At 50.4% G+C, this 24385-nt stretch overlaps 2 protein-coding genes across 7 annotated transcripts in view; one reads left to right on the top strand and one right to left on the bottom strand.

Moving 5' to 3' along the window:
* Nucleotides 1–4564, top strand: part of MAP1LC3B (microtubule associated protein 1 light chain 3 beta) — a 28541-nt gene extending 23977 nt beyond the window's left edge. For both annotated transcript variants that reach the window (XM_045046871.1, XM_023245115.2), the window contains 2 exons: nt 2018–2124; nt 2764–4564. In XM_045046871.1, coding sequence (XP_044902806.1) covers nt 2018–2124; nt 2764–2938 — 282 coding nt within the window. In that variant the 3' untranslated portion in view covers nt 2939–4564. The remainder of the gene's footprint in view (nt 1–2017; nt 2125–2763) is intronic.
* A 3609-nt stretch (nt 4565–8173) lies between these two features.
* Nucleotides 8174–24385, bottom strand: part of ZCCHC14 (zinc finger CCHC-type containing 14) — a 56051-nt gene continuing 39839 nt past the window's right edge. For 2 of the 5 annotated variants that reach the window (XM_023245794.2, XM_045045819.1), the window contains exons 4-13: nt 20979–21050; nt 18196–18305; nt 17453–17547; nt 17319–17373; nt 16027–16306; nt 14254–14345; nt 13424–13551; nt 12454–12594; nt 10891–12369; nt 8174–10273 (exon numbers count right to left, since the gene is read on the bottom strand). In XM_023245794.2, coding sequence (XP_023101562.2) covers nt 10218–10273; nt 10891–12369; nt 12454–12594; nt 13424–13551; nt 14254–14345; nt 16027–16306; nt 17319–17373; nt 17453–17547; nt 18196–18305; nt 20979–21050 — 2508 coding nt within the window. In that variant the 3' untranslated portion in view covers nt 8174–10217. The remainder of the gene's footprint in view (nt 10274–10890; nt 12370–12453; nt 12595–13423; nt 13552–14253; nt 14346–16026; nt 16307–17318; nt 17374–17452; nt 17548–18195; nt 18306–20978; nt 21051–24385) is intronic. The other 3 variants (XR_002738654.2, XM_023245795.2, XM_023245796.2) reach the window with 3 other exon arrangements.

Here is a 24385-nt window from a genome sequence, read left to right on the forward strand (position 1 = left end):
CTGATTCTTTCCTGTGGATAATGTTGTGAACACACCCTGTGGATGAAAGTTCTAGATCTTTTTTAAAAAAATTTTTTTTTTTCAATGTTTATCCACTTTTGGGACAGAGAGAGACAGAGCATGAACGGGGGAGGGGCAGAGAGAGAGGGAGACACAGAATCGGAAACAGGCTCCAGGCTCCGAGCCATCAGCCCAGAGCCCGACGCGGGGCTCGAACTCACGGACCGCGAGACCGTGACCTGGCTGAAGTCGGACGCTCAACCGACTGCGCCACCCAGGCGCCCCTAAAAGTTCTAGATCTTATCAAGGAAGGTGATAACAGTTGGATTTGGCCTTACACAGAACCTCACGTGGGCTCCCTTACAGCGGAGCCATATACAGACAAGTCTCTTCCCCTTTTCTGAAGAAACATTATGTGACGATTCCCATTCCTGTCTGTCTCAGCTTCTCGTTGTGGCCGGGTATGGCTGTTTTGCTTTTGTAGTGGCGTAGAACTAGGGGAGAAACTGTTTTTCCTCTATGGAAAGGAAGTATGGCAAGGAGCTGATGGATTTATTTCAGTTCATGATGTAAAACTATTGACTTTTTAAATTTTTTTTTTAACATTTTTAATTTATCTTTGAGACAGATGGAGCACTAGCCGGAGAGGGGCAGAGAGAGAGGGAGACAGAATCCAAAGCAGGCTCCAGACTCTGAGCTGTCGGCACAGAGCCTGACGCCGGGCTCAAACCCACAAAGATTCTTGACTTTTAAAACTCATTAAAGAGGGGCACCTGGGTGGCTCGGTCACTTGGGTGTCCAACTTTAGCTCAGGTCATGACCTCACAGTTTATGGTTTCAAACCCCGCGTCGGGCTCTGTGCTGACAGCTTGGAGCCTGTTTCAGAGTCTATGTCTCCCTCTTTCTTTGCCTCTCCCCTGCTCGCGCTCTTTCAAAAACAAACGTTAAAAAAAAATTTTTTTTTAACTCTTTAAAGAAATATAGGGAATATTTTGTCAATGTGAAAGAATCTTCAAGTCTTTCTGCACAAAATGTGTTTCCAGAACCAGTGAATCATTGTCTCTACTTGTCAGGTATTTACTTAAGACTTTTTCCATGTCAAGTAGAGAAACAGGTCTAGTATGAAAAAAACATGAGTGTATTACCATAACAAAAAACTTCCACACTTCAGGGGGCGCCTGGGTGGCTCAGTCGGTTAAGTGTCTGACTCCTATTTCAGCTTGTGTCATGATCTCATGGTTCCTGGGATTGAGCCCTGTGTTGTGCGTGTGGACCCCCAATGTGGGGCCTGCTTAGGATTCTCTCTCTCTGCCCCTCCCCTGCTCATGAGAGCTCTCTCAAAATAAACTTGAAAAAAAAAAGAAAAAAGGTACGGGGCCCCTGAGTGGCTCAGTTGGTTAAATGTCCGACTTTGGTTAAGGTCATGATCTCACAGTTCATGAGTTTGTGCCCCGAGTCAGGCTCTGTGCAGATGGCTTGGAATCTGGAGCCTGCTTCAGATTCTGTTTCTCTCTCTGTCCCTCCCCTGCTTGTGTTCATTCTCTTTCTCTCTCTGTCTCTCTCTCTGTCTCTCAAAAATAAATAAAAACATTAAAAAAGTTGTTGTAGAAGTACATCTAATTAAAAAAGATCTTACGTATTTCAGAGGAAATGGTGGTGGTGTCATTGACAGATTCAGAGCTTTACACTTTAAGCTGGCACCTAGCCTCTGTTCTTAGTTTTGTTTTTTTTTTTTTTCTGACTAGTTAGTATATTTTCATGGTTCCAAGTAAAAAGAATACATAACTCACCTCCTGGAGGCATCCACTGTGTACTGTGTGTGCCATATTCTGTAAGGGACAGAGTGTAAGCTGATAAATGATCACTCTTCACGAGAGCGCTATGAGGAAACTAACAAATGTGCCCTTTCTATTTCAGACCCCGTTTAGGTATGTGCCAGTTACAACATAGGAGGTATTTTGTCTGTTCTTCATAGTTAATGCTGATCTCAAAATCTCTTTTCTGGCTATTTTTTTAGGTGATCATAGAACGATACAAGGGTGAGAAGCAACTTCCTGTACTGGACAAAACCAAGTTCCTTGTACCTGATCACGTCAACATGAGTGAGCTCATCAAGATCATTAGGTATATAATCACTTTTTTCTATTTCTTTGGGTAGCTTCTCATTCTTTATCAGACTTAGATAAATCTTTAGTTTTGTTGTTGTTGTTGTTGTGTTTTGTTTCAAACTTTTATCTTTAGTTTTGATTAAGATCTCCACAAGCTCAATAAAACCTAAAGACATTTCCTTTCTGAGTTCTTCTCTCTTCCCTGTTGGATCTGCTGTCCTTCTGATTCTTTCACCATAACATCTAGTATAGATGTTGTCTCTTGATCAGAAAAATTACAAGTTTTGTACAGCAAAATTAGTAAAAGAATGCAGACTTGGTACAATGGTAATATAAACTATCTTGAAGTATTTCTCATACTAGACACTAATGGCTCTTCAGAGAGCATGCTAGTTTAAGACTGGCCTCAGGAATATAGTAAGAATAATCTATCAAGTATTACCACTAATATATCTTTTGTCAGTGTAATCCTAGGAAATGTCCTGTACTTTATGAGGAGCTTTGAGAGTAATCATCAGTAGGCATACATTTTATTTTGCCAGAAGCAGCATGTACAAAATCTTTGTACTTGTGTGTCAGTGGGGGGTGGGTGAGATTTTCACACATCCCGGGTATTGGTGTTCAGTATCTCTTCACATTATTTTTCTTTCAATAGGAGGCGCTTACAGCTCAACGCCAATCAGGCGTTCTTCCTGTTAGTCAATGGACACAGCATGGTGAGTGTGTCCACGCCGATTTCTGAAGTGTATGAACGTGAGAAGGACGAAGACGGGTTCCTGTATATGGTATATGCCTCTCAGGAGACATTTGGAATCAAAGTGTCTGTGTAAGACTAGAAAAATGCATCTGTTCTAGAATTTTTTTAAGCCCTTACCAAGGAAAAAAAAGGGATATTACCAACTGAGATTGATCCATTCATCCAATCACAGACCATCAAAAACAGTAGTGTTCCTGCCTAGGAGTTGTAGGAAGTTGTTTTGTGCTACAAGCAGAAAAATGGAGCTCCACATGAGCACATTCAGCTTTGGAAAAACCATTATTTAACCTAGGCTGTTTTGTTTTCAAATTTAGAAGTTTAAAAATAAAATACTTTGCATTCTAAGTTGCCGATAAAATAGACCTTCACATTATTCTAATGCTCTTTCCCTATGAGGAACTTGCAACATAAGCATTCAGAGAGAAATTCTTTTCTAGGTTCACAGAACCAGCCAACTTTTTGTAGAAGAGTTTGCACTCAACTAGAGAACTCTCTTTAAGAGGATCTTGGAAAGCATAAGTTGTCAAGCATAGCCCCCTTCCCGCCCGCCCACACTGGCCATAATAGTGGGCAAAAAGCAGGAAAAATTGAGGTGGATAGGAAAACTCTGAACTGCTGCTCAAGGTTCTCGACTCCTAGTGTAGTGTGCCCCAAGTCCATGCCTGTGCAGTGCCACTGGGGGGGGGGGGTGTTTCGTTTGCTTCTCTAGACAGTAAAGCACCGCTGCTCAATAAGAACCTTGAATAATTTAAAATTTTGGTCTAGTTTCTCAAAGGGCCCAGGGAAGAAAAATGGGACATTTCTTCTGGTTTGCATATTCTCTGAGAGGTCAAACTGCCATCTGCTTTGGTAGAGAAACAAGCTGTTCAAGCAGTTTTGTTCCTTAGGTCAGTGGTAGAAACTACAGAACATGGAAACTAAAGCATTAAAATTCAGATGCACTCCCTCTACCTTTCAGCCTAAAGCTGTAGATGATCCATGTTTTATGTTGTGTGTGGCTCTGTTATGAAAAAGTTCCCACATTTTTAAGAGTATTTCAGTTGTCACTGTAGGTCAGAACCGTCCTGGTTCCTCTGCTCAAAGTGCATGTCAGTTGTGAAAAAAACAGTAACAAAGGAGACATACACTCTTCATGGATATTAATGTCAAAAATTAAACATTTTCTGAATTCAACTAGAACCACCGATGCTTCCTACTACCTGCATGGGCTCACTATTTACTATTTTTGTGGGAGTAACAGAAAGATCACAGTCGACTTTAGACTGTACGTGTAACAAGCAGGTTACGTTTCACCTTTGTGTATTTAGACGTGTGTGGAATACCCGGACCTGTTAGTGGAAGTTACTTATTAATGGGGGCGAGGGGGGAGGAATATTGCTGCATATGGGCGCTTGACTCCCCAGCCTTCCGACCATTCCCACTGCATGCATCTGTCCACGTGGCTAACTTTTAATATGTGTATTTTTACATTATGTAAATTCTTAATCAGCCTGTCTTGTTTAGATTGTACACATCATTATACCTGACATTCTTGTAACTCCTGTGTGATAAGATTCCTAGAAGAAATTCAGCTTTTTAAAAAATACCATGTGGGAAGGGCGCGACTTCTACCCCACATTAGTGGGTGGTCACTATAGGATCTCTAAGCCAAGTACATTTTTAATGAACTAAGGTGAATAAAGGCACAACTAAAACCCGTCGCCGAGTTCAGTTTAATGGATCGGTATCCGATACTTGCAGTGGTATAGCGTCCGCGCTATCCCGTGCCAGGCGGGGAATTTCCTTCCTAACGGCACCGAGGCTGGTTTCGCTGCGGGGGGTGGTGGGGGGCCGGGAGTGGGCAGAGGGGTGCCCGCCTCTGAAGGGCTCTGCCTTGTCCCAGGCACCTTTCTCACCTCAGTCCAGGTTCTGCCAGCTCGTCTTGTCTTTACCAAACCGGAGTCTCCTGAGAACTAAAAGACCGGCCACAAAGTGTACGGATGGATGTGGGACCCAGGTGTTTTGTGGGAATAAACACTTGGAACCCTACCACTCTAAATGAAAAAGTACCCCACAGAAGGTGTTGAGTATGCGCTGCCTGGTCGAGAAGACATTTCGTGGTTTACGGGCACCTCGTGCTTCATCAGGGAAAGGTGGTACAGACTGCAGCCAAGCAGTGGCCAGCACTCCGCCCTGGAAAACCTCCACCCGTTCCCAGTCGGAAGCAGGCACCTCAGAGGTTTGTGGAAGAACCCGGGGAGCGAGCTGAGGAAATGCTCTGCTTCCGCGATTGTACTGCTCAGGCGCGCACATCCCCCTTCAGAGGCCCCTCTCTCTTCCGAACGGCGAGTCGGGGAGGCTGCCGCCAGCTACAAGGATGGGCCAGTGGTCTCTCCTGACGGAGGCCCCGAGCCACGTGCGCACCTTTCTCTGGGCAGCCTCAGGCCCGACGAGACCAAGAGGCCCTGGGGACCTCTGCTGGGGAGTGTGGCACTGCTCGGGGCAGTGCAGTCCCGGGCCAGCTTGTGCTCACTAGACCGCCACTGTCCCCAATCCAGAGAGGACAGAGCTTTAAATGCCAGGACACGTTCGTGCCGTGTGTAAATCACACGTTTACAAAAGTCTCAAGTATCCTCGACATCTATCTGTTCCTGCCAATCTTGATTTCTCATGGAACCTCTTTAAACCCCAAATCAAGAGTAACTTTTCTGTTCAAGGCAAGGATGTTTTTAAAAAGTGGGAAATGATAGACAATGGACTTAAGGGGCACCTGGGTAGCTTAGTCAGTTGAGCGTCTGACTCTCGATTTCAGCTCGGGTCATGATCCCAGGGTCGGATTGAGCCCCACGATGCGGTCCAGGCTGAGCATGGAACCTCCTTGGGATTCTTTTGCCCTTGACCCTCTCCCCTGTTCACAAGTTCTCTCTCGAAAAGAAAATCAGTTTTTAGAAAATGGATTTGGGCAGCTGGGTGGCTCGGTTGGGCGTCTGACTCCGGCTCAGGTCATGATCTCACGGTTTGGGAGTTCGAGCCCCGCCTGGGAGCCTGGAGCCTGCTTCGGATTCTGTGTCTCCCTCTTTCTCTCTGCCCCTCGCCCACTCACGGTCTGCCTCTGTCTCAGAAATGAATAAACGTTACAAAACTTACAGAAAAATTTAAAAAAAATTTTTTAAATGGATTTAAGACCACGTATCTCTTGTCAAATTGAGAAGGCAAGGTTTGACTCCCTAGTTTGGAGATCAAGAATTTCGATTTATTCAAAAAGATGTGTGCTCCATTTTCTATGAAACAAAGGCCTAATAAAATGAAACATTTTTTTTTAATTTTTATTTTCAGTACATTAAATTTACTCATAAAAACATTCTAAAAATGTACAATTTTTCCTTTTTAACAAAGTATAATAAAACATAAAAACTTCAAAAACAGAATACTTAACATTTACAATTCAAAATCAAATTAGCAGAATATTAAATATTTACAAAACTATATCTTTTAAAAATATTTATAAAGTTACATGCAATTTGTAGAATTGACATAAAAGAATGGCTCAAAAATGGGAGAATTTTCCTTCATTCCTAAAAAGAAAATCTGTCCAATATAAGCTGTGAAGATTCTTGAGTACACGAAGTCTTCGGTTTCAGTACCAAAGCCTTCATCCTTGTGCATGTGAGAACTTAATGCATGTGAGGGGCTTGTTACGATACCCGGGACTCACTGAGGACACTGATGACGCACTGAGCTCCCCTCCACCTGGAATGGCGTAGCAAAGTCGACCTTGGGCCTCAACCAGCAAGTGTGTGGTTTCGAGAGTACTGATTAAAGACTTTTTCATTCAGAACCTCGGGACTTTGCAAATTGAGCCTCTTCAGAACCCATGGTTTTAAACGTCACCTGACTCATTCTTTGGGGAGTCGTCTGCACTGTGGAAAGGAGGTCCGCCCGCTCAGGTTCCACAGGCCCGTCCTCTGGGAAAGACACGGCTTCCCTTAACCATCCTTAAGATTCAATTCGTACGCCATCAGTAACCAGTATGTAAAACTAGCAAGGCATCAAATAACCCACCACAGAAGCCGGAAGAGTACAAAATGACAAGGAGTGAGGAGGGTGCAACCTGATTCCACTGGGCGAGCGCTCTCCAGGGACACTGGAGTGGGCCCAGAGCAAGCCTCTCGGTCAGATCCCGATTGATCAGATCTGCCGGTGCTCCCACCGGGCCACGTGTGTGACGCTGGGCTGAGCTGCCGCCCCGCACCTCCACACACAGCGTAGTGCAAACTAGCTACAGTGACTTCTAAATAGTGAATTAAAACACCGAACCTACTAGCTACCATATTCACAAGCTGACTCCTGTGATCTTCTGGAGATTATAGATGATGCTGGTTGGTTGCTTTTTTCAAAATACCCAATCACGTACCTGCTTTGAAGAAAATAATTTTGTCTTTATTTTAAGTGCTAGCTCCCATTTCCTCAGTGCTCTTTAGCAATTACGAGTTTTAACATTTAAACACTTTCCAATTTTCAGTACTTTTGAAATAAAAGTTAGAAAAGAAGGTAGAAAATTGGACGTTTGGCTAAAAAAAAATTTTAAATAGTTGTTTTACCTCGACATTGTATTCTACTTCAATCTGTACATTCCACTTCCCCCATTCTTGAAGACAAAAAAATGGGGTGAGAAACTTTGATATACGATAGACCACACACAGCCAAGTGGCCATGCCACACCTACCTGGTTGCTACAGCATTTGGAAACTGAGCCCATGGTTTCACGAAAATGACTACGTAGTTGAAAGGGTCAGTCGGATCTGTGTTTCTAAGAAGATGAGGACATCTGAGGAAATGCAAAACGCTCTTTAGGCTTAACGACTTTGGTTGCTTTTGGAGAGAAATTCATCGGAGATAATACTGCCAGCAAACATTCCCAAGTCCAAGTATGGAAATTCACTTGGGGAGAGATCGCACAGATCGGCAGCTGAATGCTTTATGTCCCGTGTATGTCACATTTACGTTTCACAATTCTCACCTTGGAATGGCCTCACTGGAGACATCACACCGCACATGCACTTCCAAAGACAACTGGGGATTTTTCTAAGACCTTTGATGACTGGAACACAGCCGCACAATGTCTGGACTCGTTTACCTCAATTTGAATGTCATACTTCAAATCAAAGATCTTGTTTCAACTTCTTGTTATATGGAACGCTAACTTCTAATATTTATCAAAATAGTCCTAAGGGTAACAACAGACACTTTCATTCCCCAATACTGACCACTAAAACAAAAACCCTAAATATGATTTTTTTTCCTCTTGTTATGAGACAGTTTTCAACAATTTCACCGTGTTGAAATAGGATTTATTTAAAATATTTCTTTTTTTTTTTAAAAAAACCAAAAAATTTAAAAGTTTGGCTTTCAGCACATGTCCAGGCCACCATAACGGCCTTCAGAAATATTAAAATCGTAAACATCAGTGGACACTCCCAAGTCTTCCTCTAACATCATATGACAAGTTCCAGGCTCGTACTCTTTAAGGCAAAGTTGTGTCAGTTCTCGTTATTTTGACATTTTGTAGTGTTTACAATTAAGAGATCAATGTCACATTCCCCCAAAAAAGTTGCCGTAAGCATCACCATTGCTTCAAAACCGTACGTAATACTGTGCACTGGGAAGAGAGACGCGTACAGAGGTCTGTCCATTCTGCATTGCATAGAAATGAAACTCTACTAAAATAAAACGCTAAAAAACTACTAAAAGCCTTTCATTAAAAAATGTAACAACTCTGCTTTAGTTTCTCTGCAGCCAGGAAACGGATCATAAAATTTGAAGCCTCACATCACAGTGCCTCAAATTCTAGGGTATTCTTTTGATTTACACCAATTCGGCATGAGGCTGATTGTCCCATTTTAAGAACGGTCTGAGTATTATGATTTTTTTTTTTTTTTAATACGTACTCCACTGCAAAATCCCTGGGCAAGGCCTAACCAATCAGTATTTTAATATGGAAGGCTTTAGTGTTTAAAGTAATATTGTTATTTGAGCAGAAAACTCCCTTTAGCTTTGAAGATTTAAGTCCCTACATTTCAGACCAAGCAACTTTCATTGCAATGGGGTGACACCGAGAGCTGTGTGGGGAGGATTTCTTTCCCACGTTGGATAAAACCACACTTGTGCAGATCTTGTGGCTCTGTCCTGTTGGTGCGGCCTCTTTCAGAGTCTTACCACTTTCTATTGTAGTTTTCCAGGTAACTTCTCACGGAACTAACCATTAATACACAGCCTAATACAAAAGAAGTGGACAGGAGAACGTTTCGAATCTTTTGCTCCTAAGTTACAGGACTGTATCATTGTTGAAATGTCTGTCTCCAGTGTGAATCCGTTAGCAGTCAGCCTTGGGGGCCTCGGGAGATCCGTGTGACATAAAAGAACTTGCCAACTTTGCTAAGGGTGTCGTAGCGTCCCTCGGAGCCAGCCCACGAAGGCCGAGCGGTTACCATGTCCCTGCGAGAGCTCCGTCGCGGTGGGAGACGACCAAGACTCCACGCTACTGACGGGCTGGGGAGGAAGGATTCTCAAAGCTCTGACAACTAGGGATTCTCTGGGACTTGGACCCTTAAGATATTAAGTTGTTGCGAGTAACTATTTCTATTTAATAACGTAGTTTAAATGTATTCGCAAAAAAAAAAAAAAAAAGGAAAAGAAAAACCTGAAACTGCTGCAAGTGTTTTAAGAAGGGAAGGAGACGCTGACATCTTTGTCGTGTACCAAGTCACGCGGCCTGCTGGTGCCAACTCCTTAAACGCAGATTCTCCGAGTGTCTTGCACTGACTGGTCTCAGGGAGTCTGTCTCCCAAAACCGCAGAGACTGGCATCAGTTTACATTCTTCTGTAGTGCAATCCTTAAAAAGCCCAGAGAGATTAGTGTCTAACCACTCAAGGAACAGAACAAAACAAAAACAGAACAAAACAGAGGCGACATTTTCCCTCACCCAGGGGTGACCAGAGTCCGACTGGTGGAACGCCACGCAGGGAACTCCGACCCTCAGTACTCGAGTCCGATCTTGCGTAGCTGCCCTGGAATTACATGTGAGCCTGGAAGGACCGAGGATGGCGATGCTCCTCGGGAGACGGAGGTCTCTGCATCGCGACCACGGTGGAGGCGCCGACCAGGCGAGTCCTGACGTCAAGCTCCAATCTAGGATTTTGGCAATAAAACTGAGTTTGATGCACTCCTACACTAGGTTTTCTATCCAGTCTAGTAAAGTAAAGCACCTTTGGATTAAAAATATTAAGCTCAACAGCAACTAGACTTCTCGGTCTTGTATTTAATTTCCTTATGTCTCCATGGCTTAATAGTGTTCTGTTGCCAGAGGAAAATATCAGTCTGTGGAGTCCAGACTTTCTGCTGGAGGGGCATATTTCAACCTAAAAGTACCTAGAAGTGGGGGGGGGGGAGGGGGGGGGAAAGAGATCAAATTTGAATCACTGCACAGTTAGCACAAACAACCAAGCTGTCCAAAGTTCTTTCTGGAGATACTGCTCAAGATGCGGTGCTGGATACCTGGACTACCTCTTCTCCCCACCCCCGAAACTAGACTCTACGAGTGCATCAGCGCAGACCAGGGGTCCCCTGGCTGGTCACCAGCCCAGTCCTCTGTTGACCAGGAGCCGGGACGGGGGCAGGGGTGGCCTGACCGGCACCACAGGCCTAGGACCTGCAGCATCTAGACTCACATGCCACACCCTCGGTTATCAGCTCAACCCTGAATGCCCCCCTCCGTGCTCCCCTCCGCTGCATGGCAGGAAATCCCACCGGGCCAGACGACCCGTCCCTGGCCAGCTAGGCCCTTCTAGAAGAAGGAGCAGGCTGAAATCAACAGTCTCAAAGACAAAGTAACCCTTCCAGGGGCTTCACGGCCTATGGAGAATCCCATGCTTCTCCAAAGAGCATTTGAAACATTAGTGTTCGCTTCCAAAAACAAGCCTGCGAGATTCCCTAAGGAGTAAGCCCTCGGGGGCGGCTCAGTCCGCCCCGTGGCCGCCCGCCTTTACCTTGCCGATTGAAGTCCATGGACGGCTGCTTGCAGTCCTGAGCGCGGTGCCCCGTGGCCCCGCAGTTGTAACACGACAAGTTGCCACTCTTCTTATGGCCCGGGCCGCCGCCGCCGCCGCCGCCGCCGCCACCGCCCACCAGCCCCGGCGCCTGGTACACGCCCGCCGCGCCCGCCATGAAGCTCTGCACGGGCGGCACGGCGAAGGCTGACTGGCCGCCCAGCACGGGCTCGGGGGGCACGCCGCCGCCATAGGGCGAGTGCACCACGGGGAAGGCGCCGCCGCCGTACTGCTGGGCGCCCACGTAGCCGCTGCCGCACACGGGGCTGAAGGGCAGGAAGGGGAAGGGGAAGACGGACGGCCCCGAGAACGGGTGCTGGAAGTAGTTGGCGTAGCTGACGGTCAGGCCGCTGGAGCCACAGCTGCCGCTGCACCCGCACGACGTGCACACGACGCAGCCCGGGGGCGGCGCGGGCGCGGGCTGCTGGGGCGCCGACTGCTGCTGATGGTGGTGGTGGTGGTGGTGGTTCTGGGCGGAGGCGGGAATGTTCCCGGGGGAGCCGGAGCCGCCGCCGCCGCTGTAGAAACTGCTTTCGGGGGCCGAGGAGAGCGCGGGGCTGGAGCTGGGGGCCGGGCAGCTGGGCACGGTGGCCATGCTGGCGAAGGACGTGGAGGGGTGGCTGCTGGAGGAGGCAGTGTTGCTGTTCGCACAGAAGCCGCCCTGCAGGGGCCCCACGGGCACACTGCTCATCGCAGAGAAGGCAGCTTTGGTGTTGGCGGTGTACAGGGCAGTCCGGGGGTTTATTATTGCAGGGGGCACGCTTATTTGCACGTTATTAGAACAGGGAGTTTGCCCGGAAATGGCAGAATCCGCGGGGACGGATGAAGACACCAGGAGTTTGATGGGGGGCCGAGCCACGTGGAAGACGGTGCTGGACGTGCCCGCAGCAGCGGTGCTGGTCTCCCCGCCCGGGGCGGGCTGCGGGGCCGGCTTCAGGACTCTGTCCAGCGCAGACGTGTGCACGACTTTGGCGCGGGGACCAAAGGAGACGGTGGGTGACACGGCGCTGCTCTCGGCAAGCGCGGAGAGGACCTGCAGGGGCTGCTGGGGGCCGGGCGTGGGGGCCGCGTCGATCACAGCGTGGCCGAAGTTCTTGTCCACTTTGATGCCGCCTCTTGGTCCCGAGAGCTTACTCCGTTCTTCGAGAGACAGCAGCGAGTGCACGGAAGGCGGGAGGAGCTTCATGTCCGCGCCCCCCCTCTCCGACTTGTGCACGGAATTCAGCATCCGGATGGGCGCCAGGTGTGAGGCCGCAGCCATCATCTGGGGGGGCAGGGCGTGGTGGCCCGATGGACTGGAGCCCGCCTCGTTCTGCACGGGGAGAACCTGGGCCGTGGGCCTGGCAGAGCTTGAAGGGAAGTGGTTCAGGAGCATGACGGGCTTCTCCTTGTCCGAGCCCTCCAAGTGAATCTCCACACCTAGAGACGAGGACAGAGCGGTCAGCGCGCCACCCCGGGCCAGCGCAGGGCCAGCAGAGCGCTCGGCACGCCGGGCGTCCTTACGTCTGTCGTTCTCCTCGGCGCTGTCCGAGCTCTCTTCCCGGGCCTGCACCCCCATCGGGCTGGGCGAGGAGCTGGAGCACTCGGAGGAGCTGCCTTCCCGGGCCGTCTGGTGAGGGGGCTGCTCCACTTCCACCCGCAGCGCTGCGGAAAAGGGGGGCCCACACGGGTCGCGCCGGCCGGCGGCTATCACACCCTCCCCGCCCCACTCGAGGCACACCCGTCGCGCTGCCCCCGTGAGGCGGGTGCCGTCACCCCACTTCAGACAGGACCCTGACGTTCGGAGAACACAGACTGCCGAGGGCCCACAGCGAGTTACTCACAGATGTGTGCGTGGGGCCGGGGGCCGCTGTGCCTCCCTACTCAAACGCCTGAGAAGGGAGAAGGGTCCCCCGGCCACCACGGTGCTACGTTAAGTGAGATCCACAACACCGAGGGACGCCCGACACCCTGTTTTACAAGACCAAGGGACGTGACAACTTTGTAGTCAAATAACCACTTAAAAGCCACACAGGCATGTTTTTCTTCTTGGCTGTTACCGTCCATACGAGGGGCGGCCATCACAGGCGTCCTCCACCCCGTCTGAACAGGTCCCCTGAGAGGGAGGCTGCGGTCAGGCAGGCTGGGCAGTTCGGGCCAAGGACCTAAACATGACCTCTCTGCACCCGCCTGGGGAAGAAGAGTATCTTCATCTATTTTGGGGATTTCCTTCTCTTTCCCTCTTGCCAGGTAGCTTCTGGCTCTGCTTCTTTTGCCCCAACACCTTCAGGCGAGCCTCCAGCTTCTAACCCAAACGTCCCTTCTATTTTCTAGCGGTGGAGACGGTAAAAGCCAAAATAATGAGAAGTAACCGTATAGACTAAAATTATGCAAATGGCAATAGGGTGCGGTCTGTGATCTAATGATTCTCAAAAGGAAGGGCCCGAGATCTTGCATCACGGCCACCCGTGCCCATCCGTCCGTCCACACCTACCTGCAGCGTGGGCGCCTCGCACGGTCTGCACGGGACCCACGTGGCTGGTCGGGGGGACGCGAGCCACTCCGCTGCCGGTGACCGGGGGTGGAGCTGCAGGGTTCAGGCACCGTTTCTCTGACTTCTCCCTGTGTGGCAAGAAAGGGTGCGAGCAAGTGAGCGCTCAGGTCCTCTGCGGAGGAACTGCTTTCGTGCAGATTCCTTACAGGGGTGACTGCCCCGCACATGTCCCCAGGTGTGGAAAACGAGGCACTGTGGCTGGTCAGATTCACTGCCAAGGGCCTTGCCTGGCACACCAAAACCACATCTGTAGAATTTTAAATGCATTAATGAAGCTTTGATAAGCAATCAAAATAATCCAATCAATGGCATTTAACTGTAAGTGCTGGTACCTGTTCAGCGTAGAGGCCGCTTTTAGGAAAACAGGCTTGGGCGATGTAATGTGGATCGAAGACAGCCAGGCCCGGACCCACCCCGAAATACCCACTGGCCCTAACTGACCAGCGTGCTCCTTACAACCAGGCACAGTTAGCAAAAATGGGAGAATTCCAGGCGTCGCCATCCTTCCTCATCTTCCGCCTTTAGGAAGAGCCCCCTCCCCTACCGCCTCTTGGCAGACAGTCTCTCCTCTGCTGTCCTGCCCCTGCTCCCTGGTGCATTCAGTAGACTTCTAGCTCCTTTGTTCTGCCTCAGGTGAATTCTTTCAACGCCTAGGTTTCCACCTGATCGTCATCCCACATTTGGGGGCCCCCATCTGATCAGGAGACACCCCCCCCCCCCGTATGTTAGAAATGAAAACAAACACACACATTCTGCAGCTGCACACTTACTTCTCCAGCTCTAGCTGAGTCTTGAGTTTTTTCTTTGCTCCCATGGTGAGGGATTCAAATTTATTTAGATCTTCCTCAGTAAGGCTCAGAAACTTCCATAGAAGAAAGAAATTACAAAGTTATTGAGAATCAACTTTGAAAACAAAGAACCTGAGACATAACCTAATAAATGCATTCTACCAGTAGGAGAGGTAAATGGATCAAACCTAACTGGACAATGAAAGCCTTGGGAACATGAGGTCACTTGCTAAACGATATGGTGTCCCTTGTTCAAAATACGGAACGGTCACTCTACACATGAGGCTCACAGGGCGTGTCCCCCAGGCCCTCCACTCGCCGCCTGCAGAAGCCGGGGCACCTGGAAGGTCCACGACAGGCAAGTAAAGAAAATGCCCTCAGTTTCCACTTCTACAGAGACTGGACCGGTGGAAGTGTCCCCCTCCTGTCCTGGGATCTACCCCCTCAAATGCAAGCCATTTATTCTCCTGCGGACAGGGACTATTCTTTTAACAGCGCTTTTGTCTCAAACACCACCACTTTAGGGACAAAGCCACTTTGTCCTGAAGCAAGTGATCCAGAAGAGCAGAGCAGATGTCATCTGAATCGAATGGCTAGCTAACCGGTGGTCTGACACCAAGAAAACACAACACTCTGGTTCCGTAATGTCACTGGTAATGTTTATGGCTAAAATTCAACTCCTACAGTGTAACATTTTAAACTGACCATGAGGCAAGGGTGGCAAAATGTGGTTTTCAAGAGTTATGAATCGTAAGCCAAGGGTATTACAAATACAGTAAAATCTTGGTTTGTGAGCATAATTCATTCCAGAAACATGCTTGTAATCAAAGTACTCATACCGAAGCGAATTTCCAGAACCAGTGGCTCAGTTGTGATCATGTGACGTTCAGCATCATGTACAACTCATAGTGCAAGACATTGCTCGTTTATCAAGTTAAAATTTATTAGAAATGTAGGCTCGTCTTGCAAAACACTTGCAAACAGGAACAAGTTACTCGCAATCCCAGGTTTTACTGTATACTTAAGAGCCGTCTTTTATTAGGTACTAAAAGCTTGATTTCTAGGTTCAATTGAAGATTTTTGGACACATGAAATTTTTACAAAGCTAAAAGCACCGAGTGACTGCACCCAGCAGGGGGAGTCAGTTCAAACACTGCTACAGGCCTCATTTAGTTTTATCGCCAAGACACCAAGACTTAAGAAACTTCAGAATCTTCTAGAACGAAAAAATGCTCACCAAAATTCTCTATTGTAAAAAACTATCCCTATGTAGAACTGCTCGAAAGACACAAAACTGATCTATTCCTTTTGGTTCTATGACCCTCAATCGAGCCAGATCATCAGTGGGTTGTTCCCTTGGGTCCAAGCATTCGGGACCCCTGTAAAATGGGCCCTTCCTGCACTGGAAGGGAGCGTGCGCACCAGAAATTCCCCATTCCTGCCGATGGCAGGGACGCTGGGGGATACGATGTCCTTCAAATTGCACGGAGTATCTAACCTGCGGAGACCATAGTTAGCTTTAAAAAAACATGTTTACAACCAGTCCTGTTCCAGTTTTTGCTTTGGCTGCAGGGAGACTTCAAATCCAAACCCACCACCCCCCTCCAGTGAGCGTGCAGGACTTGGGGCACACACCCGTAGGTGTCAAATACCAGGCCGTGTGACTTCCACAGCATGGATGGCAAGACACCCAACTCAAGCCCGCTAGGAATGAGCTCAGAGGAAGACTACGTTGCCTGCGGGTCACCCACGTACCTTCTCCATCGTGAGCTGTTTGAAGACGGGGTAATATTTGTGCAAGCGCAGTTTCCTAAGCCAGTCTAAGATCCCATTCTGCTCCTGGGTCTGAGGGGTCTGCAGACTGGAGGGCATCAGGATGGCGGGCGACGTGTCCATCTGGGCCCGGTAGGCCAGGGCTGAGCCGGCACCCCCCGCGTGGGAGCAGTGGGGCAAGGCGGCCGCGCCGGCCGAGTGCTGCATGTGGTGCTGGGCGCCGCTCTGAGAGGAGGGGATGCCGGCCACGCCACACACGGGCCTGTGGGGACAGCAGACAGGTGGTTGCTGCCGCGGACGAGAGAGAGGGGCACGGGGGCCAGCTCCGACAGGCTGGACTGCACGGGAGGCCCAGCCCCTGCCGACATCAGAGCCCTTTTTTGCCGCCGCCCCCCCCCCCCGACACCACCACCCTGAAGGCGTCCGTAGCTGTGCACACGTACACATATGTGCACACGCTTCTGTATCTGTAGGGTGTGCGTGAGTACACGCATCTGTGCGTAGACAGGTGCATTCGTATGCTCACGCTGGAGCGTATGCACACGTATGTGTGTTCGTGTGTGTCACCGCCAGACTTTTGGTTTCACTGTCTCATTTGTTACTTCTGTCATACGTGACAGAACGGACTCCTACATCTTTAACAACTGAATGCGTGTTTTCTGACCGAGTCCCAGCAGCGGGCTGAGAGGAGCGCTCCGCATTCGGCTTTCTGCCCTGGCCCCATTCACACCAGACCGCAAAGCCACACGTGCATCGCGTGCTCCCTCTGTGCCACGCGGGGGGGAAGAGGGCAGCACTTCCACGGGCCTCGTTACCTGACGGCATCGTCACACCATCTGTGCACCTGTGTGACTGTGACACGGGCCCATTTTAATGGCCCGTTTGTCCCCTGAGCACTGCGACAGTTGCTGTCGGGCCTCATGCTGACAGAGGATCCTTGGAGCACTGGCTGTGCCACCTCACGGCCACAATCGCTCCCTGGTTGCTTATAAAAAGGAAGATTCCCTGAAATTCTGGTTTCCTAGAACGTGCGGGGCCCGGAGACTGGCATTTGCGATAAAGGGTCCTTGTGAATTCCGGCTCCAGTGGCTCAGAAAACCACTTGTTTCTCTATGTGGAGAAGTCATAAACCAGAGCATCTGTATCCAATCCTCTCACAGCATTATTCGAGACCGACTCCAAAAAGGACTTCACTCTGGGAACAAGTCTTTACACATCATCAGCAGAAGCTCCACCCTGACCTGAAACGTGCTGGTTACCCAGGAACGTCTCACCTTCCAGACACGCCCATCACGGTGCCCACTTTGGAAAGGGAAGGGGTGCCAGGACCTGTAAGTTACAATAAATGTCAGAAAGTGTACACACAATAAAACGGTTTTGTGTATTTCATCACATTTCACAAACTCACTTGGACTTTGAAGCTGTTGGGTGGGAGATGAAGTGCTGAAAAATTTCTTAATGTGGTCATTTTTCAATACATGAGAAGGTAATGAAGTCAAATACCTAAAAATTAAACAAAGTGGTTTTATCAGCATTAAGGTGGTATTCCCAAAAACTCACTGGGAGACAAATTTTAATTTCCAATGAAGAGAAACACACACTAGAGTGAAGTGAACAAAAGCACCACAACCCGTACTCTTTCTGCTTCAATTCAGCTGGACCCCTGTTACGACTCTTACCACCCCCCGGGGCCACCTCCGTCGCAGGGGCTGGGTCTCCGGGCCCGGACCCAGGCAACAGGCCTGCCTGCTCCGCACACTGACCAAGCCAGGGCGCGCTCTGCGGCTGGGGGACGCTGGCCGGGGGACTTCATCGGGCCCTGTTTTGCCCTGCAACAGTCCCAACTTTCCACTGTGGGACCTCATTTCATCAAACTGTCGAAATCACACTGAACAGTGACATATACTATAAAATTCCTTTACTCGTATCTTCAAAAGCATGCCTTTCAATTCTCCATAAGGGAGGAAAATCCATGGAGGCAAAACAGAGACCCAGACTGCTGAGCACAACATGTCCCCTCAAGAGCTGCTGGGGTGACCACGAGGCTCAGGTGTGCACTCGCCCGGCCCTGGCCACGCCACAAGGCCCACGGGCAGGCACCACGGGGCAGCACCCCTGGCCCGCGGGTGCAGGGGCACAGTGGCGCATTACCTCAGGTCCGCTTCCAGATCCATGTGGCTTCGCTCTACGTAAAAGGAATCTGGGCCAGCCAAGCAAGGAATGAATTTCTCCAGATTTTCTTCAGGGTACAGCTGAGGTAACTGAAAGAGACAGAAACGCATCGGAGGTCTGTCAAAATTCACTTGACACGGGAACCCCTGCGGTTGAGAACTGGGTAGGTCCTGGGTGCTGACATCTGTGGGACACTATAGCCCACCCTTGTCTCAGATCTCTGGGATTTTACTTCCACTCGGGATGGGAAAGCCACAAGAGAACATCACTCCCACCACAGCTTCAGGAAAAAGCTTGGTCATCTGCACAATCTCCTTCTCGTGAGCCCATCAGAGAACTAAGTTGCGAGGTCACTATGTGAACTGAATTTCAAGAGGGACCTGCCCCTCCAAGGAGAGACAAAACACATGACCCATCTCTGTGGCAAAGCACAAGGAAGAGGGGGCCACCACGCCAGCAGGCAGAAGAGGTCAGAAGACGGGACACTTCCCGCAGGCTGAGTGTGGGCCAAACATCAGTCAGGCGAGAGCCCCAGACACCAGGGGAGTGTGCCCTCCTTCCCAAGCTTGCTTCCACAGGAGACTGGAGAGAGTCCCCAGGGTGGCAGAGGTGGGGGCTGGCTACCCCTGGGGGCCTGGCAGGAACCCCCAATGCCTCTCCCTGGAGCCTTCTCTAAATCCGAGACAAAAGCCCCTAAGCCTTGGGGATGAGGCAGAAGCAATACCCTCCTGCCTCTACAGGAGGGGAGGGAGTCTGCTTGGCATGAGGCCACAGGCAGAGATGCCCTGCTTCTGGGGGGAAGGTAGTACGCGCACGACCCTCTGGCCCTGACGAAAAAGCAAAAACCCTCTTGGGCAGAGGATGCTACGCCAGGACAAAGCCGGGATCAGCCACTGTTGGGGAAGAAAGGGGCAGGGATGCCGAGAAAGCCCCCCAGGGCCCCGTGCCTGGGACTGAGGCCGGACCAAGGGGATGGAGAACACCTCACCCCTACGTCTGTTACCAAGCAACAAGTGACCGCAGTCTCCCCTCCGGTTCAGGGAGAGCCCCTCCGGGCCATGGACACAGAGGACTACTGAGGGCTAAGAATGAAGTCGGACCACTGACAGGAACCTCTGACACTGCAGGCCCCTCCCTCGGCTCCAGGTGCAGTGAGGGACCAGAAGCCCGCAGGGTACACAAGCCCACAGCAGCAACAAAACCCAAACCCAGCTCAACTCCTGACTGGACCAATGCGACGACCCCCCCAAGGGCCTGAGAGCAGCGGCAGGGCGCCCATTCCCAAGCAGATACATGGCTTCCCTCGGTTTCTACATTTTCTAAGCACGATGTCTATCATTCAGTCAAAAATTGCAATATACAGGGGGAAAAAATAAGAGGGGAAAAAAAACTATGGTCAAGCTAATCATCAGAGCCAGACTCAGAGATAACCCAGATGCTGGAACTATCAGACAGGATTACAAAATAACCATGATTAACATACTGAAGAATTTAGTGAGAACACAGACAACACACATGGACAAATGGGAAATCACAGCAGAGAGATGGAAACTTGAGTAGAAGACGTGTCAAACAGAAAAGCTAGAAGAAACAAAAAAAACCCAGGGAAACAGAAAACCACGGTCCCAGAGATGAAGAACTTGGCACGTTAACTAGCCTCAGGAGCAGCCTGGGCAGAGGTGAGGAGAAGCCCCAGGGAACTTGAAAACAGGGCAACAGAAACCGTCCAACCGAAACACACAGCGGAAAGAGCAAGAAAAACAAACAGAGCACCCAAGGGCTGTGGACAATGTCCAAGGTCCAGGTGCATGGAGCGGACATCCCAGGGCCAGAGAAAGGATGGGGCAGAAGAAACATGTGAAGAGATCATGGGTGAGAATCCTCCAGAATTAACAAAAGGCAATAAACCAGATCCCCAAGGAGGCCAGGGAGCCCAAAGTCCAGCAGACAAGCAGCACTGCGCCCACCCAGCGGGTCCGAATTCCCGCCTGCATCACCACAGGCCAGAGCGATGGACTTCGTACCAATCGAGAGGCCAGGCACACAGGAGAGGAAATGTAGCGTTCTCAGTGTGACAGAGGAAAGTGCATCCAGGGGGAGGGGCAGTGATCCCAGAAAGCATGGCTCACAGGCCAGGAGGAAAGGCGCCAGCAAACAACTTCTGTCTGAGCTTTTAAAACAGGACCCATCACCTGGATTTTCTCCTACAGGATTATGTCCTTGACTTTATAGTGAAAAACGTAACACTCGCTTCGGAGACACCTTACATACGTCACTCCATGAAATGAGGGGACTCATTAAGATGCACCTGCTTTGGCTAAAGACAGAGGTTCACCACTCTGACCCGGGCCAGTGGACTCCGAACACGTATTAGCCATAAAGGCACACACGTGCCTACGTATGTGCACATGTCAAGTGGCATTTAGTTAGTACTGGAACCTTTTGTTCAGGTGACAGCTGTTGAAACAACTGGAAAATCCAGTATGTACGACAGACCCAGGTGGAACCAGGTGGAGTCTCTCTGAGCCTCCGCTGCAGAGTAACCACACCAAACACCCCTCAGCTGCCTGTGCAGGCCACAGCGTCCTGCGTCTTCGTGCTCTCCACAACTGCAGGGAGATCGGGTCGCGGCACCGGGGACCAGGCTTTTATGGCCATGCACCAATTACTTGCTCTGCCAGCTGAAGGAAGCAATCCACTGAAATCACTCTGCAGTGTTATCAAGAGCCTTTTAATTTTTGAAGAGCCCTTAATCACCTTACCTTTGACATAAATTCAGTCACTTCAGAGGAAGATTTGGTTACTGATGTTACTGAAGAATCAGACCACAAGACCTTGAAAACAAACAAACAAACAAACCTTAAAAACAGACGCCACATGTGTGACTCACAACGCACCTGTCTGGGGAATCTTCACGGGCACAGGTGCAGTGAGCGCGATGAGCCCTAAGTGTGGCGGACCTTGTGAATGGGGTAGTTACACATCCCCTGACTCGTGAGAGGAAAGCTCACCTGGCTCAAGTCCCTTAAGGCTTAACTTCCTGTTGTGTGCAATTATTCAAATATCACCAATTACTCACAAGCACGGAGTCTGAGGCTGGCTCCACAAACTCGTAGGCAGTCGCTGACCCTTACGACCGGCCGTGTATGCCAGTGCCCACCGTCCTCAAGTGCACCTCCTCTTAGGTCAGAAGGAGACAAGGCCCCTGCCCTCAGGGACCTGACAGAACAGGCCCGGGCCAGTCAGAACTAGCAGAGCGCTGGGGCCACGGGCTGGGTAGAAAGCACCAGAAAGGGCTTTCTGGAAGAAGCTCTACAGTGCCGCGTGTGCCCAAGACTGTCCATACTGCACTTACTCACCCGCACACGAGGGGTGGGAGGTTGTATTTCATCCCGGGGTCAAAGCGGGTCTCCCGAGACGGACTGCATGCGCCCTGGGGGGAGGGCTGTGTCACCTCCCTCCCATTTTTCCAGTGTTTCCTGACCACCTGTGGGCACCACCAACAAGTGGGGGGGGGGTGAGAAGGGGCGGGGGTGAATGGAGGTGGGGGTGAGTGGGGGTGGGAGGAGGCGGGCGGGGGTGGGGAGCAGCACTCAGGTGCCTGAACTGGGAAGTAGCATGTCCACCACAGGAAGAGGCGCACGGGTGTGAGGGGTGAGGCGGGCAGGGCCATGACAAGAGGGGTTAGACCATGAAGCAGGGATTTTGCCCTCAGATCCAGAAGAAGCCACTGGAGGGTTTCAAGCCCAGAAGTAAAGTGACGAAAAAGAACGCATTATGTTTCCAGCGATGGAGTAGACAGAGCGTGGCGGTTTGGGTGGCCCCCCTCTGCTCCCCCCTCCTGCCAGCACCTTCTAAGAAACAGCCCACCGTGGTTGCTGACGGCCCCCCACGTCCCCTTTCCTCCGCCAAAATCCACACGAGTCCCTTCCATCCCCACAGCTGCCGTGACAAATATGAAGGTGGCCGTCTCACCAACCTCCCATGAGACACAAGCCAACTGAGGAAAGGGGCTCCTCCCCTGACCTCAGAGCTCCGGCGCGCAGTGGCCTCTCCGCGTCACACGCTGGTGCTCTCTGAACGAGTGTGCCTCGCCGCCCAGATGGACCCCACAAGGTGCACTTAACTAATCTGCTCCTGCGTGAGACAAACAACTCTCAAGACACCGGCCACACATTTGGAGCAAGCTGCTGCCCATGAAATACCAGTACCATCCACGACCAGAGGCAGGAACGCTCTGGTCCTTAGACGCTGGGCCCAAAGCACTGCTGACGTCCCGCGTCTGTCAAAGTGCAACACGGGGTGGAGGATCGCTCTTCTCCTCGTGCCTCTCAGACCAGGGAGGACTGAGTCCAGTCGGAGTCTGCCTCTTTCTGTTCACGTTCACATCCGTGAATGCATCTTAGACCCCACGAAACACGAAATCCAACGCCCAAGCAACAAGCGCAGCATGGACAGATCACGTAATGTTGAAACAGACAATCTGCTGCCCCAGAAGTCATGTGCTTTCAACAGGCAAAATCACTGCAGGTGTCAGCTCCTGATACATTTCCATTTACTTCCCAACGGAGCTGATAATTCAGCCTAAGGCAGACAGAAAGCAAGGGCTCACTTCCAGGCCGGCCTCGGCACCACCATGCTCTACAGCTGACACAGCTTCCTTCACGCTCACCCTCAGCCTTCCCCGCGGGCCCACACCCCTGCACGAGAGGAGGGCACAGGCCCCGGGAGGGGCATGGACACAGAACAGCCTCATGGCATGCCACGTGCTAGACACATGTCCCGTCAAATCCAAGGTGGCACCAACTGTAAGCTACCCCATCATCTTACGTGCCGCCAAGGAAAAAACTTACCAGACAAATTATGGCACAATATTTTCCTGTCACTTGTACCTATTCAAAGAGCTACTAAGACAGACTGTAAAATACCCCAAGAATAAACAAAACGCAAAACGTGCACAAAACAGATAGACTACATCACATTATGTCTCAGTCCCCTGACTTACTTCTCAGCTCCATCCCCGACGTCCCTGTGTCGCCCACAGCACCTCAGCCAGAGGCCCTGCCACAGCCCGGACGTGAGCAGGCGGGCCCAGCACTAGAACATCTAGCACCAGGCCTTGGAGAGCCCAAGTAGGCCTGGTAGAAACAAAGGCCATGTGCGAAGAAGAAAACAGTTTTAAAAAACTAAAAACAATCATTACTATTCTCATTGAACTACAGAAGAAAGCATAGCCAAGAACAGGATGCTATGAAAAAAGAACGGCCAGAGAAAAAGCGTTCCTTGAAATGGAAACAGGACAGGAGTGAAAAATTCCATTGAAGAGAGGGGAGATGATGCGGTCTTCCATAAAGTGGACCGAAATACCGAAGGAAAAGAAAACAGAGAAAAATATAAAAGAAAGAACCAGTCTTGAGATCCAAAATGCAGACAGCAGGAGTTCCAAAGCAAGAAAACAGAGAAAAGCAGAGTAGAGGAAATCAAAAGGGAGGATTCAGGACGAGGCCCCCAAATGATGGATGTGAGTTTTCAGGTTAAAAGGGTCCATGCAGTCCCAGCACAATGATGAGAACAGACCCACAGCCAAGCATGGGTGAGGAGTGGGCAAACACCCAGGACTGAGGAAACCCTGAAAAGCACCAGTGAGACAGGAGTGCTCCCCATTTCCTAAGGAAGAGTGATGTCCAGCCGCCAACTGAGTGTTCTCAGCACCATGCCAGGAGCATACAGACCTCACACACTGTACCTCCGGAGTGCCCTAAGAAGCCACCAGACAAAGGATGACATAAGACCTGAGAACAGGCAATGGTGCCTGCACGGAGGGAGGCAAGTGGTGGTGAGGGGAGAGCCGCGTGCCCACCAAGGACCGCCGCTCCACACGGTAGCAGAGTCGCAGCTCAGAGATGGAAGCAACGGGGTGCCGGGACTGAGTGCGATGAGGGGTTTCAGACGACTGGGGGACCCCTAGGGTGAAGCCACTTCTAGGCACCGCTCCTTAAGCAGGAACCAAACCGGCACACCAACAGAGACAATTCCAGGGAAAGCCCTGAGCATGTACCACGTGGCTCCAGGATCAGCAACCCTCACACAGTCACACTACTACCACGCAGCCACTGTGGTACACATCAAGACACGCTGTTCCCTGCTCCTCCTGGCCGTGGACGCAGAA

This window comes from Felis catus, chromosome E2 (genome assembly GCF_018350175.1).
Source record: "Felis catus isolate Fca126 chromosome E2, F.catus_Fca126_mat1.0, whole genome shotgun sequence".
Classification (NCBI taxonomy): domain Eukaryota; kingdom Metazoa; phylum Chordata; class Mammalia; order Carnivora; family Felidae; genus Felis; species Felis catus.